This window comes from Euleptes europaea, chromosome 4, assembly GCF_029931775.1.
Source record: "Euleptes europaea isolate rEulEur1 chromosome 4, rEulEur1.hap1, whole genome shotgun sequence".
NCBI lineage: Eukaryota > Metazoa > Chordata > Lepidosauria > Squamata > Sphaerodactylidae > Euleptes > Euleptes europaea.
The window spans coordinates 48,292,894-48,310,061 of NC_079315.1; the positions used below are offsets into that span (position 1 = coordinate 48,292,894).

General features: G+C 43.5%; 1 protein-coding gene across 1 annotated transcript in view; it reads left to right on the forward strand.

Annotated features, from left to right (window-relative positions):
• The window catches only part of LOC130476049 (zinc-regulated GTPase metalloprotein activator 1A-like), a 39,605-nt gene that overhangs the window by 13,143 nt on the left and 9,294 nt on the right, over positions 1 to 17,168 (forward strand). The window contains exons 6-10 of the mRNA XM_056847864.1: positions 3,088 to 3,125; positions 6,670 to 6,716; positions 7,394 to 7,480; positions 9,607 to 9,651; positions 13,057 to 13,113. Of these exons, the coding sequence (XP_056703842.1) occupies positions 3,088 to 3,125; positions 6,670 to 6,716; positions 7,394 to 7,480; positions 9,607 to 9,651; positions 13,057 to 13,113 (274 nt within the window). The remainder of the gene's footprint in view (positions 1 to 3,087; positions 3,126 to 6,669; positions 6,717 to 7,393; positions 7,481 to 9,606; positions 9,652 to 13,056; positions 13,114 to 17,168) is intronic.

Sequence of the window (17,168 nt, forward strand, 5' to 3'; positions counted from 1 at the left end):
TAGCAGAGGGAGTAGGCCAGTATGATTTAAATGAATTCTCAGCCAGTAATTGATGGTAGTCAGCCAGATTTTTGTCTCTACCTTGAACAAACCAGCCTCCTGTCTGAGCACCACATTAGGAATGCATTTAGGCACTTTAAATAGAGCACTAAGGAAGCCTGACTGGACCCTCTCCAATGCCTTACAGTTGGTAACTATACCTAATTGGGCATGAGTTAAATAAAGTAACACAGGTAATGTATGCTACTGAATTCAGATTGTAGTCATGAATGTGGGTAAAATTATTTATTGCTGTCAAATCATAGCCACCCTGTAGGGTTTTCAAGGAAAGAGACGTTCAGAGGTGGTTTGCCATTGCCTGCCTCAGCATAGTGACCCTGGTATTCCTTGGTGGTCTCCCATCCAAATACTAACCTGGACCAACCCTGCTTAATTTCTGAGATCTGACAGCTGTCCAGGTCAGGACTGTGGCAAATACGCTCGGTGATACAGATTAATTTTTTAATCAATGTTAGGATTAAGATGTCTTCTCCAAGCTTTTGTTTTCTACTGATATGATAATTTGCTTACTATTAATTATGCTAAATCCAAAATAACATGTTTTCAGAAATATCCATCATGAAGAAAAGCAAACCCCTGGATTTTAGATGGGCATAGGATTGAGCGAGTGTTGAATTTCAACCAGTTAGCCTTTCGTTTTGCCTCTTCCAATAAGTGTAAATTTCATTATTTTTATCTTCTTGAGACTATTAAAGTACATTTAGCAGCAATTATGAGATTCTTTTATCATTCTGGAGGGCAATTTATTTATTTTTCTCTGGAAGTCTGTAAGGGAAAATCTGATAATTTCTGCTTTATGAAGCTCCAATTTGGTTTCCTGCTCTTTCCTCTAAAATTGCATCTCTACAATCCAAATTTCTATGTGCCATTTTTCAAGTGCCTAGTTGTATTTCAAATTCCAATTTATATTTAGAGGCTAGTCTTGGTTCCATCTCCTTGCATGGAAATCTGTGATGAAATTCAGATTTTTTCCTACTAGACCAGGATTTTCTTCCTGATCTTTTAAAATGAACTGAGTTTGACCCTTTTGTGTCGTCTTGGACAAAGACAGTAGATTAAAGACTTTCAAGCATACAGATTCCCTATCCAAGTTTTCCCTCAGACCTCCCTTTAGTTATGAGTAAGATACTTACGGATTTAGAACAAAGGTACCATCTCAAATTATGTAGTTATGCCAAAAGGAAATGTGCACCCTCTTTCTGGGGACTGAGCATTCCATCTTTTTCAGTGCTTCCAGGTTATTTAAAGTTCTTAGCTATTCCAACCTTAAGAAGACTTCTTCTTGGCCAGACATAATGCCTTACCCTCAATGAATTATTTGGCAGATTCTCAGATAGTCCGGTTTAGCACAGAGTCTGCCCATGTGGAAAGGCAAAGACAGAAACACCCATTTTTTATTCAGTTATGATTTATATTCCATAAAATCTTCTTTTATTACTCAATTGATCTCATACTTTCCAATATGTTTATACGATTATCATTTAATATATTTGCTGTATGGTAAAGATAAGGTTGTTACCCTATCCGCAGCTCATTATTTAATGGCTGCCTTGAAGATGCGTCCAAAGCTATAATTAACTTACGCCTAAATGCTTATTTGCATACAGGTATTCATTTTGCACTGGAACTGGGATATAAAGAGTGGTAATGGCTTTTCCACGCTCCTTGTAGGACAAAGCAATTGTGGCCTGTGTTTTTAAGTATGTTAGTCTTTATGCGGACGATACCGTCATTCTTTCTTTCACCAAAGTAGGCCTCCAACGATATCTAGATGCTTTTAATAATTATTGCCATTCGAATTTACTTTCTATTAATTCCTCCAAATCAAAAGTAGTGGTATTTTCCAAAAAATGGTCCTTATACAAATGGCATATTGGGAAGGATTCAATCGAACAAGTTAAAAGCTATAGGTATTTGGGAATTACTTATAACTATAATCTCAATTGGTCTATACATCGACAAAATACTATTAAAGCCACCAGGATTTCCTTAAATCAACTCAAGCAGTTTTTCTACGCGAAGGGGAATCAGTGTGTTCTTGCAGTGATCAAAATCCTGAATTTGAAAATATTCCCCCAACTTCTGTTTGGTGTTCCCTTATGGCTTGGAACTCTTAATCAAGAAGTGGAGAACATCCAAGCCATATTCCTTAGACAAATATTGAGGATACCTAAATGTGTTTCATATTTTACAATTTGTCTTGAAACTGGGCAAAACTTGATTGCCACCAAAGCCTGGATTCAAACAATAAGATATTGGCTCAAATTATACTTTCAAACTGAGCCAGGTTCCCTTTTATATATTTTGAAAAATGAACTTCATTATTTCTCATGGGACATATTGATTAGATCTAGACTTCCAAATTGGAATTGATTTAGATAATCTTGCTCTGGCCAATGAATCTTACATCTTTAAAAGAATCAAGCAACGTCTCCTTGATGTAGAATTGCAGAATTTTAATCCAGCTCTTCCCCCCATCTGTTCGCCGGCGGCCCTAGGCCTTAATAATGGATTCGGTAAAATGGCTAGGTATCTAGATAACCTAGAGATACCTTCTCATCGCCGCGCTTTTCTATTAGCTAGGGTTAACGCATTCCCATCTAGGATGCTCTTAGGCCGATACCTTCAGATCCCTAGACACGAACGCCTATGCACGTGGGGTTTAAATTTGTTGGATACAATTGACCACATCCTTTTAGATTGCCCCTTCTATGTGACTTTGCGGGATAAACTGCTATTTACTTTGCTCCAGTACAAGAGTTACAGGAGTAATGAAGTGAAATGCAAATTTCTTTTGAGTGATCATGATCCTAAAATTACGGCTACCGTGGCTGAATTTCTTACAGGAGTTCTTAAAGAACAAGAAAAGTTTTATTAACCTGACTTGTAACTTATATGTATTGCCCTTTGGAGGTATATTGTTGTTGTTTTTTATCTCTGTCTTTTGGTATGCCAATAAAGGTTAATGAAATGAAATGAAAAAAGTATGTTAGTCAACCTTTGTTCATCTACATATCTTTTTTTCAGGTGTTGTCTCTGTTGTTGATGCAAAGTATGGACTACAGGTAAAATAATATCCCTATGGCCATTGAACAACATAGAAAAGTACTGTATTCAATCATAATTTAGAGAGCAGGTCATTGGGGCTTACTCCCAGGAAAGTGTTCTCAGAACTTCAATGTTAGTATTCTAGCATGCTTAGTTAGGTGTAACTCTCTTTGTCTTGTAACGTAACCTTCTGTATCCACTATGTCCTGCACTTTTCTGCTGTCTTCCATCGTGGAACTTTCAACTTCTAATTTCTGGTTTGAATTGTTTTTCAAATGATGCAGGATTATTTTTTTAAAAATGGATTTGATCCTTAATTTTTCGGTTAGAACTGCTGTGGCTCAGTGGCTAAGCATCTGCTTGGTGTGCAGAAGGTCCCAGTTTCAATCCCTGACATCTCCAATTAAGTAATAAAGGGTAGGTAGTGGGAAAGCCCTCCACCTGAGACCCTGGAGAGCTGCTGTCAACCTAGCTGGACCAAGGGTCTGATTCAGTATAAGACAGCTTCATGCATGTTTCCCATATTACTTCATCCATTAATAATATTGTTTCAGATTTAATCCCAACCAAGTAATATTGAGTTTATTCTCCAACTATCAAAATGCCTATAATTATCAATTATGGGGAATGTGTGAAGGAAAAGGTTGTACATTGCAAGAGTACCTGTGGGTTTGCAGATCCCTTTGACATTCTCACTGAGTGACAGGCTACCCACTGTCATACATTCCCACCGCAGAGTTGTCCCAAGTGCAGGGCTTGTCATGTTCCAATAGAGAAAAGTAAATCTTCCTTGTATATGAGAGAAAGGAAACCTGGTACACCTTTGAAGTAGAACTGAATCTGCTTTCTGGTGGCCAGCCATTGGGAGCCACGCTTCTTTCTGTCTGCATCTTGGGTTCTTCTGTTTCTTGATCACTCCAGGGTGTGGCAGACAGGGCCGTCAAGAGGGGGTGGACGGGGGGGGGGGGACAAAATTCAGGGGCCCAAGTCAGCTGGAGGGCCCTTGAAGCAGGTGCCATGCTGTATTCTCAGAATTCATTACAGAAAAAATTTCTAGTGCAGTTCTGACTACAGCCACTAGAAGCACAGGGAAGGCAGAGAACATTAAAGAGTGGTATCTGACTCAGGGATTTGGCCTTTCTGGAAAGTTTGCTGCGAGGCTGAGGGTAACCCTTGCATCTCACATCCTGGTAAACCCATCAGCCAAGCCAGCATTGGAGCAAGGCAAGACCAGCCAGGGCAAGCTACAGTCAATGCCAGGATGCAGCCTCCTAACAAGGTCTATGCTTTCCTTTTCCTGTTAGTTCCCCCCCCCCAGCTCCTGCACAGCCAGATCTTGCAAAGGGGCAGCCTTGTTAGTGTGTGGTAGCAAAATTAAAAAAAACCTTTTCATTGTCTTTTTCTACAGTTCTCTAACTGTTTGACACTCTCTTCCTTCACTCTGCTCTCTCCTTTCGTGATCTGCCATTCGTCTATCCCCATTTCTAATTTTTCTCCCCTCCCCCTTATTTTTCAGTTTCAGCTTCTCTTCACCCATCCTGTTTGGCAACTTAGAACGTATTTAATAGTAGTATAGCAGCAAACCTTTGTTAATATGAACAGAAGGGGGTGTTAATATTTCCCCAATTATCTATCAAAGTAGCAAAAGGATGCATGATAATAATCTGCCTCAGTGGTAACAAATGAGGAACAGAATTTAGAACAAATTTATTTACTTATATCCTGCCTTTCTCCCCAAAGGGGACCCAAGGCAGCTTATATCATTCTCCTCTGTTTTATCTTCACAACAACCCTGTGAAGTAGGTTAGGCTGAGAGTATGTGATGGGCCCAAGGTCTCCCAGCAGGCTTCCATGGCAGTCGGGATTCAAACCTGGGTTTCCCAGATTCTAGTCCAATACTTTAACCACTACACAAGCTTAGCTTCCATTGCAAACAGCATGGGTGTGTGTTTTGAAAATAATATGGGCCAGGATATTTCAATTCCTTCAATTTTTTCCCCTGGAACTCACATGATCATCTTGAAGCTGGTGGCCAATTTTAAGATTCCAGGTTTTATTTTCTGTGTTATGCCTTCCACAAACGGACAGACAGATGGACATGCTGATCCTTTTATTATTATAGATGCATGGTAACAGCCAGCCAAATGGTTTGTTTTGTTATGAAATTTGGTATGGATCAGGGTCACATGGGGGGGGCAGGTGAAATCTTTGTCTGCGAGCCCATGGTGGCTCTTAGCAGTCCTGTTGGCAGAACATGTGATTGTGGTGCTTTGAACTGGCCTTTATAGAGAGATAACACAATTACCTGGCAAATCTCTGAGCAAAAAAAGGGAAGGCCCTTTTCTTCAGCACTGGTATGCACAGCAGTAAGTGCAGCTACCTAGTACTGCATGGCTGGTCCCAGGCAATAGGAGCAAGTGGCTGGAGGGTAGGACACAAAGCCCCAATTGCTACTTATTTCAGTTTTTTGGCCATTGCTCCATATGCCAAATAGCCAAACTTTTCTCAGAGGTGACATACTTTGGTGTATATTTTGACTAACAGTCGACCTTCTCATAGGCAATCAACTGGTAATGGTGCCTGGTGTTCACATGAGATGATAATGTATTACCACTGAATTAATTTCATCATAGGGCATTTCACATTTGAAGGCTTGTTTAACCGTCAACACCACCCATCATATTTTGACCAAGACTAAGTCACTCCACTGTCACAGCTATGCCCACCCATCCCTTCACAACATACTTGGTGGATAGGTCACATTCATTCAGTGGACTTAGAAGGACGTAACTCCGGTTGGGATTGCACTATTAACCATGTAATCAGAGGACAAGGGTTTGCCCATATATTTAGCTAATTACGGCATACAATCTAAATTTGCGCCCTAGTTTGCCCCACTTCTGTAGTTCATTTCAACAGGTAACTTTGAAGAACAGATCCCTGTCTTAATTTTTGTAAGCCACTACATGAAGAGAAGCTAATGCAAACCTATAGAATGGAGTTGTGGGTACATTAGCATGTAGTAGTTGTTGATACTGGTATATAATTTTTGTACTTGGCTAAGAGGTTACCAACAAAACCCTGCCAAAACTTTTTGAAGTTATAAATATATAATGTTCAATATTTTTGGAATTCAAGACAACCTCTTGTATTATTAAACCAGTAAACGTTACGAAGCTTGGCATGCTGTCAGTACATTAGAAGCTTTTAAGGGTTCTCAGTCATATGCCAAATAGATAACATTTGTTGGTTCTTGTGGGTTTTCCGGGCTGTGTAACCGTGGTCTTGGTATTTTTATTTCACCCAGCATGATCTTTGTAAGCTTGTTTATATACATTGAAGCAACTTTGTTGTGAGTAAGCTCTTTTGTGTGGAAATATATTGTTATAGCTTGTTTTACTTTTTAATTCAATTTTTATTTTGGTTTATGGGCTTTGAAGTTGGAACATTTAGAACAAGTAAGTGATATCCTTGGTGTTTGCTGTATAAAGCCCCTTCAACATTTGCATTATTGATGTAATTTAAACTGATGTTCTCTCTCTTTGTTTACGTTCTTTTCAGTATCTGAGAGAAGAAAAACCCAGTGGCCTTGTCAATGAAGCTGCGAGGTATCAGTACAAAGTTTGGTTTTCTCTGTGTTAGTTTATTGGAAAGAATGGCACTGAGCATATTAAGAAAGCTTTCCTCAAAAAGCAACTTTGCCAATTTCAGTTTCAGTCCATAAACCAGTATTGCTTGTTCTGTCCACTTCAGTTTTGTGGATTACTTGCATGTACCTTTTTTCCTCTGTTGGGTTAATGTTTGGGCTGCTTGACTATTACAGCCTAACAATTAAAAAGAGAAAAACTAATTGGAATGCCAGAGCACGTCTAAAGTAGCTCTTTAGATGACTTCTTTGATTTAATTTCAGAATTCAGAGAATAGATATTGTGGGAATTTTTTGCCATCTTATTCATACATTTCCTTGTTGTGTGTATAGTTTTACTCTGGGTCCATGACTAAGTTTTTATGCTAATTAGATGTTCTGTGAACTCTGAACAGTCTTGTAAAATATTCTTCAAGATCCCTAATTTGTAAGGTAATTATATAAATGATCAGTATTTGAACTCTGCTATTTTTTTTCTAGCTTAGTATAAGCAGTATTGGGAAGAGGAGAAATAACATCCCTCTTCTTTATATCTAAAATGAATTTCTGTCAGAAAGGGAGCAAAAAATCAAACCTGAACTAAATAGACAGTCGAGTTAAGTTTTTCCATTCATTTTTTTCTATTCATTCATTGTGTAGACAGATTGCACTAGCGGATCTTATTATCATCAATAAGACTGATTTGGTTCCACAGGAAGCACTGATGAAACTGAGAACAGCTGTCAGGTAAGCATAAATATAGTGGCTGGCAGATTTTTGTTTTGCATATTTCCTACAGCTGGTAGCTGCTAGGATTGTTAGGGTTCAAAATAAAGAATATCTGTTCAGATTTTTGTTTGTTTGTTTAATTTGTTTTTTAAAAAACAAATAAAAATATTTTCTATTAAAAAAAAGAATATCTGTTTAGTTTGGAAAGTGATTGCCTGTTGTGTTAAGTTTGGTGGTTTGCTTGTGACAAGCAAACTTCACCAAGTCTATGTAGTAGCTGTTCAACACTTCCTTAATTCTTATGGTTTTGCGTAGTCTCAGTATGTTAAGAAGGAGAAATTATCAGCTGTCAGTTTACTCTGAGACATTTAAAATGAAAAGTGTGTGTTATTGTTTAATGGCAAAATGGTAAAGACATTGGCCATTAACGCATGGCCGATTTGTCCAGGGAAACTCCCAGGCATGCAGCGAATTGTCCTTGTCAACACGCATGGCCGTCTCTGGCTTGCGTGTTCGATGCGGCCCATCCCAGAGCTTCTCCGAGTTTTTAGGTTGCTGTGATATTGCAACTTAAAACTGAAGCCTCGCTACAAATCAGAGAGCTTGCCCGTGTGCGCAGCTTCTGGGTCGACTCCCCGCTGCTTCCGCCCACCTCCTCGCTGCTGGAAGAGCGTAGGACCATCGCTGCAGCTGCAGCCTGTGTGGGAGGAGGAGGAGGAGACGGTGAGAGAGAGGCCCGTTTGCTGCTGAGAGAGAGAGAGAGACCAGCCACCACCAGAGCAGCCACAATTAGAGGCGAGGTGAGGTGAGGCGAGGCGGAGGGCCGACAGAAGCGTCAGTGGCTGTTTCCCCAGTCCCCGCCGCCTCCACCCGCCGCTGGCTTCCCTCCCCCTGCTGTGCCCAGGGGATGGCAGGGCAGCTGCTGCTGCTTTGCCAGTCCCCGGCCGCAGCAGCCTCGGCTCGCTGCCAGCCTCCCCTCTCCTCCACCCGGGGACGGAAAGGTGGAGGAGAGAAGAGTGGCGGCGGCTCCCACTGGGTGCTCCTTTGTGCCGTGCATTTGATTTCCCGCTTTAAAAAGGTTCCCTCTTTTAAAAAGCGTGCACCTTTACCGGCACAAAGGAGTCATGCGTTAATGGCCATTGTTATTGAAGCGGATTGACATTGCAATCCTAAGCAGTTACACCCTTTTGAGCTGTTGTTCTACAGTGTACCATGAGGCACACACAACAAAGGCTGCGACTGGAGCTACTTCTTTCTACCTATAATCTTACCTTAGCTTCTGGAGTTACCTGAAGACCCATGCTGTGGATATTACTAGCTGATCCAGGCAACATGAAGCAAAATTGCAACTCTTGTGACATCCCTGGATTCAGCCAGTAGACTGTAAACTCAAAGACATCTGAGTTGTTCCCACAGTGGCTGGATTCATCCTCTCTTGAGAGAAGAGGCAATTCTTGGACCTGGCTTCCCTGGGTCCAGTGGCCAATCTTTTGTCTCCAGAATTAGGACAAGGGTATGCAGCTTGGTTGCAGTCCTGGGAAGATTGATGAGAAGAAATGTGGGAAAAGGACTGGAAGCCACACCAAAATTAAATGGTCTATGTGAACTGCAAAGCTCTCAAGCCATATGTTGGCATTATGTTCACATCAGTCAAAGAAAGTCAACTTTTACTTTACTTTACTGCACACATGGATATCTTCAGAGCAGAATCTCTGCTACCAGACATGGCAAACTTCTAACCTTTCATTATATATTACAACAGAGATCCTTCTAGCTCTCCAAGAATGCATTTTCTTGTGAATCCCCCCACTTGGGCCTATGATATGAAGAACTGCTATTTGGCTGAGGGATCAAAAGAGGTGGAAAGGTTAACACCTCCAGGGCAGTAACTCCATTAATCTCTATGTTCACATCCCTATAAGCTGTAGATTTTTTAAAAAGTGCATACTAACAATTTTGGAAAGATTCATGTTTAACACAAGATCTTTTAAGAAGAGACATCATTTAGATTTCCCACTTCCAGCTGTGTTAATCATGTAGGAGAGTGATTCAGTGTGTGTGCGTGTGTGTGTGCACGTGTGTGTGACTGAGAACAAATGATTTTTCCACATCTTTTTAATTTTTCTCTCCCTCTCTGATTCTAGGTCAATAAATGGATTCACCAAAATTATAGAAACTCAAAGATCAAGGTAATGGATAAAGCAAAATTGATTATTGCAGCTGCTATATAGTCTTAAAAAATACTGTTGTATTTTACCAAGGAAGGCTCCGTATGACCCACAGACAGTATCTGGTCAGTTTATGTTTTGCTCTTGGTTTTTTCTGTCTTCCTGTCCTAGTAGTTGCAAAATAGAGGTTATGGGGGAAAACCAGTAGAGTCTGCAATCTGTCTTTCTTCAGCAATAACCTCAGCAGTGCCAGTGCTGCTTATTGGATATATGTACCTCTTTATCTGCGGAATTTGCGACAAATGGGATCCTATTAAATGTCAGTCATACTGAACATCCAACCTGATAGAGTTCTAGGAACCTTGCAATATTTTGTTGGTCCTTATAAAAAGATATTATAATGCTATTTGGGGGGGATGTTTGTAGACCAACATGGTTACCTACAGCCTATGTCTCATAATCATATGATATATCTCAAGCACTGTGAAATACTATGTTTTGTTCCTTTGCCTGCATTTCAATTCAATTTGTGTATAGTCTTCACAGTAATTTAAATAAAGCCCTGTGTGTGGATTAGGGGATGGCATCCGAAATGAAAAGTCAGAGATATACAGCAAAGCTGTATTCTACAAGAATGGAATGCTGGGAACAGGACTTCTTAGGGAATTTATAATTCTTGGAGTGCCATCCTTCTCAGGCCAGTTCAATGGGGCTTATTCCTAGGAAAGTTTTTTTGGATTGCACTGATAGTACCACATCTTCATGCTGATTACTCTGCTAAAAGCATGTTATTGAATCAAGGGGGGATTCATTGATTCAGACAAAACAAAATACAGTTCACTTTGTTCAATAGCCAAATCGCAGTCTGTGTAGCTATCTGTGTAAGTCATTGCAACACTACTGCTTTTAGACTGAACCCTTCAAAAAAAGCAGCAAAGGCCTGGTGAAGAGGAAGGCTTCTTGTTAACCAGTGATTTGTTGTTACATATGACTCATTTGAAAGGTAGTTTCTACCTGTTTATTAATTTAAAATGTTAATTTATGTAAAATATTTATATGCCACCTCTTCAGAGACCAGCTCAAGGTGGCTCAGAAAATAAATCAAGGTAAAATTATAATAATGTAAAATCTTGAAAATATATAACCATGAAAATTTTAAAAGCCCTGAAGCATAAAGCATTTGCTATATTTTTAATGATGTTTTCAAGTATTAGTTTTGGAACCAACTTGAATAAATTGATATATTGGTACAAAGCAACTTCTCTGGAATTTGATTATTAAATATATCATTACTGGCATCAACACCCACACCTGAACCCTTATCACATCTTTTGAATAAACAGAAAAAAGTGGTTTGATTGAAAGCAGTACAAGCATCCAGGGCTGTGGTCCTGTGCACACTCACCTGGGAAAGAAACCTTTTTGAATAAAGGTGGATTTACTTATGAATAAATATGCATAAGATTATACTGCACGTTACAAAGTCAGTGGTTCTAGTTATAATATGTATGTTCCAGGTAGCTATTACTCTTAATTTCTCAGTATCTAGATAGCAGAACCAAAACAATAAAATATTTTGTTGGTTGATGTCTTTTAGCCCTTGACCCAGAAAACCTGTTCAAAACCATCAGTGTCCTTCTAAATAAATACTTCTGTTTAGCTGGAAATCATTTCCTATGGCTGATCTTCAATGTCAAGATTTTCCAGTGCCAGCAGCTTCCTAACAAATTCCATGTAGAAGGTAATTCACAAGCAAAAAGCAGGAGGAGCAAAGGTGCATCATCTAGATGTGCCTGTAAAACAAGGAATAAGTAAAACATACAGATTATTCAAGCAGGCCAGCTGAGTCGCACATTAAGGAAGTATTGCAAGGATGCTGGCCTGGGGAAAAAAACCTTTGCTCTCATTTGGCATTGCACAAAAGAATTAGAAATGGTTTGCATGCTATAAAGTCCTTGTCTCCCTCACAGGTCCCATTGACCAGACATGCTTTGGGAGCTCTGTTCACAGAACTTAATTCCCAGGTGTATCAACCCAATCTGAATCAGGCCCATTGTATGTGGGGGGAGAGATTGCATGAACCCCCCTCAACATCTGCTATTTGCCCCTTTGGGGAAACTTTTGTGTATACTGATGGGTTACAAATAAATTTCCCCAATGCGGCAGATAGCAGACATTCAGGGGAGACCCACACTTGCCTGGGGATTAATGCACAGAGCACAGAACTCCCAAAAGATGTCTGTCTCCAGGACACATGAAGAACACAAGAACTTTGTCATATGTGAATTGGCTTTTAGTAAGTGCAAGGAAGATGCTGCTTTTCATTCATCTCATCCTGTCCAAGGGGGGAAAATGAGCAGTCTATTAGATGACCTGTTACTACTTTTTACCAGTGTATACTAAGAACTAGGGCCAGACTGAATTCTAGAGGTGTTCAAATTCTTCTTTATCTTGTTATACAGATCTCTGTCTCTGGGTACACTTCATGCACTCTTTAAATGATCATCTGACTTTAATCTTAAGGATTTATATGGTGATTAAATTTAGTACCAAACTTCCATGCTTTCTGATTTCTTGCTACACCATTTTGTTCTCTGTATGCTTCTATAATTTTGTATTTGAAAAACCTGGTGTAGCTGACACAGACAGGTCTTTTTTTTTAATGAGGTCTCAAATATTGAGCTAGTTTGTTGATCCTGGCTCAGTATTCGTGTCGCACCCCAGACCATGGGGCTGCCTTCTCGAGAGGGGTCTCCCTTGCTTGGGTGCGAGTTGGGGTTGTCGGGGCAGAGAGGATCACCTCGGCCTCAGACCACTCAGAGGAGGATGAAGAACTTTCCTCCCCTGAGCTGGCCAGCTTGGTAAATCCCAGTCAGTACTGGGGTCAGTAGACAGCCTCCTCATTGGCCTCCATCCCCTCTGTTTTATATCCTCCCCCTTTGGGTAGCCCCCCCCTACCCGTGCCTCAACCCGAGGCTATAAAGGTTCCTACTCTCCCCCCTATGTCTCCTTGGCTGGAGAGTTTCCCAAGAGGGCAGGGGCCTCGTCTTTGCCCCACCCTCACTCTTCCGCCCCCTGGACTCCGCGCATGGTGAGTGGAGCCCTGGGGAACTGCCCCCCCCTCCTCAGGGTTGCCCCCCCCTTGGTGGGGTGGATCGGGCGTCCCAGGAGCCCGGGAGAGACAGCGACGCGGGACAATGAGCGACCTCAAAAAAAAAAAGTTAGTGTGCAGATTAGCATTGTGTTCTGAAGCATCCATCCAGTTTAAGAAAATGCTGCATACATTCAGCCAATCTTTAGCTCATTTTCTTCACAATCTAGACATCTGTAAATTTAGTTTTAAAAGTTCCACAAAATGCAGATTGCCTATTGGTGAGACATTGATTGCACATACTTAAAAAATAACATTATTCTCCTTTTTCATAGAGTTGATCTTTCTGATGTGTTAGACCTGCATGCTTTTGACAGTGTCTCAGGAAAAAGGTAACATTCAATTTTACAGTATTCTTTGTGTTGGGAATTGGACGATGACTTTTGTCTGGATCAGGAATGCTAGTTAAATGTATTTATTTATTTGCATGATCTCAGGGAACAGTGCTGCAGCACATAGTCAGTGTTATTTGATCAGTTGGTCATGTGACATTCTGCTGCATTCTGAGGGGCTGCAGTTAAACTGCCGTTTTAAGTTGTTGAGACAGACTGTCTATGAAAGAGGACATATTCCTCAAACTATAAGCGACATGACAGCTTTTATTATGTATCCCATGTTTATCCTCCCTATAATAAGTAAACGTTTGTTCAGTTAAAAGAAAGCTACAAGTTCAGAGTCCTTTATTTTGTGTGTGTGTACAATAATCCACAAGATCACGATCTATTTAGAATTCAAACTCAACACTTTGTAACAATCAGCATAGTGTAGCTGTTCCATAGGACCTAGGCAAATGCTGTAATTTTAGCATTAGCCTTGCATCACTGTCTGTTGTATGACTAATTATAGACACTGTCATAATTAGCTGTGTTCCTATCACTATTTTCAAACACTCACAGTGCATTCCTGAGGCTGCAGGCAAGGCGACAGGGCAAGGCACAGCAATGGCACAGCCGGGATGCCTCCAAAGGGGCCTCGCAGCTGCGTGTGCCACCACGAAAAATAAAAAAACGACAGAAGGGAGAGGGCGAGGAGTGAGGCCACGGCAGAGACACAGGGCCAACGCCGCGTAGGCCGAGGCTAGGCAGCGCCAGCAGAGTCAGCAGGGCTACTTCCAGAGGAAGGGTGTCGTTTGGAGGAGGTGGGGCACGCATTGGGGATGGGAGGGAGAGGCCGTGGTGGGGGCCGCGCCCCTCATGGATAGGAGTGCAGGGGGAAGGGCAGGAGGGAGGGAGAGCAGGCTGGGAAAGGAGAGGGCAGAGATCTCCCGAAGGGACCGGGAGAGTGTCCAATGAACGCATCTGAAGCCTTGGAGAATAGTGGTGACATGTTGGAAGGGCTGCCTCCACGAGTTCCTGCCAACCCCTCAGTTCCAGTCAACCATTAATCCCTCCCTTGACTTGACCACTAGGGTGTGGGGGGGCCAGGACCACTGCCCCTCTGCCCAGCAGAAGTGAGCTGCCTATTGTTGCCCTCGGTGTATGGGAGTACGTCCCCTGCCGCAGCTTTGGGTGGCCGGGGGTCGGGCTGCCCAGAGAGATGGGGGGCAGCCAGGGAGCGCTGAAGGGTTTGGAAGGCCCCCAGTAACCCTGCCTGCCACTCAGCCATGGTGCAGGTCAGCTCCAGCATCGTCGACAGGTGGTTCCTGGAGGCGTTCTAATCGCCAGCCAAGGTCTCCATCCAATGATCAGCCCGTTCACTTGTCTCTCACCACTCCCGTCTGGTCTCCAGGTGATCCCTCTGAATGGCCGCCCACATGGAGGAGGAGGTGGGGGAATGGGCTGCGCCAGCCAGGGACCAGAGGCGCGAGGCCCGGGGGGCGCCACCTTCGCAGCTGCAGGGTGGCCTGGCTCCCTGGGGGGGGGGTCATCTGGAAGCTGATGGAAGAGTGGTGGCCGGGGTCCGCAATCACCACCCTGCTCTTCTTCCAATGACATTCCTGAGGTGTTGGCTGGAGGCCGGCGCTCGCCAGGCAGGTCGCGACACCTCGCCATGGCCATACACTCCTGAGAGATGTCCCCGGAGTTACCTTGGCGCTCCTGGAGGGGCTGCTTGCTGCCACGCTGGATGACATTGGCGACGGCCACAGGCAAGAGTGCTGGACCTGCAGAAAAAAGGGCCCCGTAACTTGCAGCCTGTTCCAACAGCCATCTTCTCCTTCCCCCGCCCCCCCCCCCCCCGACACCTGTGCTTTCCATCCCATGGTGCCTGGTCTCAGTGGGAAGGCTGACGTCTGGGGTCACCTCCATGGATCTCGAGGGAGCTGACCTCTGAGGTTCCAGCCATCTCTGTGGGGTGGTCGAACGAGCATCCGGTGCGGAGAGCAGGAGCAGTAGTTGGCCTGTCCTGAGTGCTCAGCCCTGGCCCGCCCCAGCTGTCTTGGGAGTCAGAGCTGGCCAGGCTTCAAGATGATGCTGGTGCGCTGTGGTCCTCCTCTTGGAAGTCATGTGCTGCAAGGCAGAGGGCAGGCATTCAGAGGGAGGTCACAGGATGCCCTGCAACCTCCCCCACCAAGATTGCTTCGGGTCCCTCCAGTCCTGGGGTCAGGACACCCATTTCTTTGCACGCCCGTAGGAGTCATTCCATCGCTTCAGACATGAGGGCCCGTCCTGGTTGCTTGGCTCAGGGCGGACACCCGTTGGGCCGCAACTTCCCAGAACTCATGCCACCACGTCTGTGTCGGCATGCGTCTATCTGGGGGAATGGGTACCGACACATTTTCCGCCACTATTTCAAACAAAAGCATCTTTTCGGGGTCTGTCCAGTTGGGCTGGCACGAGGGAGTCTGGCTAGTCTCGCCGTGCTCCGCCATGGTCCTTGGGTGCCTTGTGCAAATGGATGGGGCCCGCCTAGAAGTGCGGGAGATAAGAGCTGGCCGGCTGCGTGGATGACCTTGGTGGCTCTCAGCTGTGAAGTGTGGGAGAGATGGCCAAGAGCCAATTCCATTGTCTAGGAAATCATTCCAGGCCACCTTGTCTGCACACAAGAGGTAGGCCGGGCCACAGTTGGCCCAGTGAGCCTTGAGGCGGCTAGGGGGAATGCTCCTGATGGCCGCCTCCTCTCCTGCCTGTGTATTATATACCCAGCCCCGATCCTTGGCCTGAAAGGGCCTTAGGAGGCTTCCTAGCCGGCGGAACACCCTGGAACGCCCCTGCGGCCGCCACCGGCCACTTTTGCCCTCTCAGGTGCTGGCGCGACCCTTGCGCTGGCGCAACCGTGCCTTCCCCCTCCACTGCCTGCCGCTGCCGGAATAAGTCAACTTACTGCAGCACCCAGGCCGCTTGTGCGGCGTAAGTGCTGTTTATGCCAGCATGAGGCCCTGTGGGCCTTCTAAGCACTTTCGGCGCCAAAGTTCAGGAATGCGCTGTCAGTGAATAGAAAAACTTACATATTCTACCTACCACAATTATTTTATGGCATGTGGTAAACATTTTTTTTCTTTTGGATATTGCAAGGAAGAAAAACTTTCCAGTGACTAGGCAGCTGTAAAGAATTCCATGGAAAGCACATACCCAGGGGCAGGGGGCTATATATCATGTTATCAGTCATGTCACAGTAACTAACCAATAGTGACAGCTGAATAATCTCCTTACATGTAATAATCTTAACAGCAAAGGAGGCTAAAAAGAATTGCATCTAACCAGCACCTTGGAATTGGAGTTATGGATTCCCTGCAAAGGAAATGCAGTCTAAATAGATATATCCTCTGCAGCACAAAAGTAATTTAAAAACGACACCTATACAGAGCCATAGCATTAACAATCTATTTGTCTAGCCTCTGAGCAATCATGTCCCCCCTCAACCGCCTCTTCTCCAGAATAAACATTCCCAATTCCTTTAGCCTTTCCTCATAGGGCTTGGTCTCCAGGCCCCTGATTATCCTTGTCACTCTCCTCTGCACCTGCTCAATTCTGTCCACATCTTTTTTTAATTGAGGCCTCCAGAATTGCACACTTTCCAGGTGCGGCCTGTCCAGTGCTGTGTACAGCAGAACTATGACAGCTTGCGATTTGGATGTTATGCCTCTGTTGATGCACCCCATCAACCAAGCTTTAGTTTTGTTTTGCTTCCTTGCATTTTCAAAAGTTGTACAATGTATAAAAATCCAGCAGGTGTCTTCCATTCATTCACTTGATGACACTTTTCACGCCCCCAGTCCCCAGCATGATTAAAACAAGGTGCTCTTAGGTTCCAAAAGGCCAGGCTGCAATAAAATCTCTGCTCTTTAGAACTAATTGCACAAACAGTACAAATGATCCACTGATGTGTTTTTGCAACATGCAGGTGCTCATCTGCTACCAAGAGTGTATGGTGTTGCACAAACCAACGAAAGCACAGAAGAATAATCTTATAGTTCTGCAGTTCACTAAGATATATTTCATCACAACAC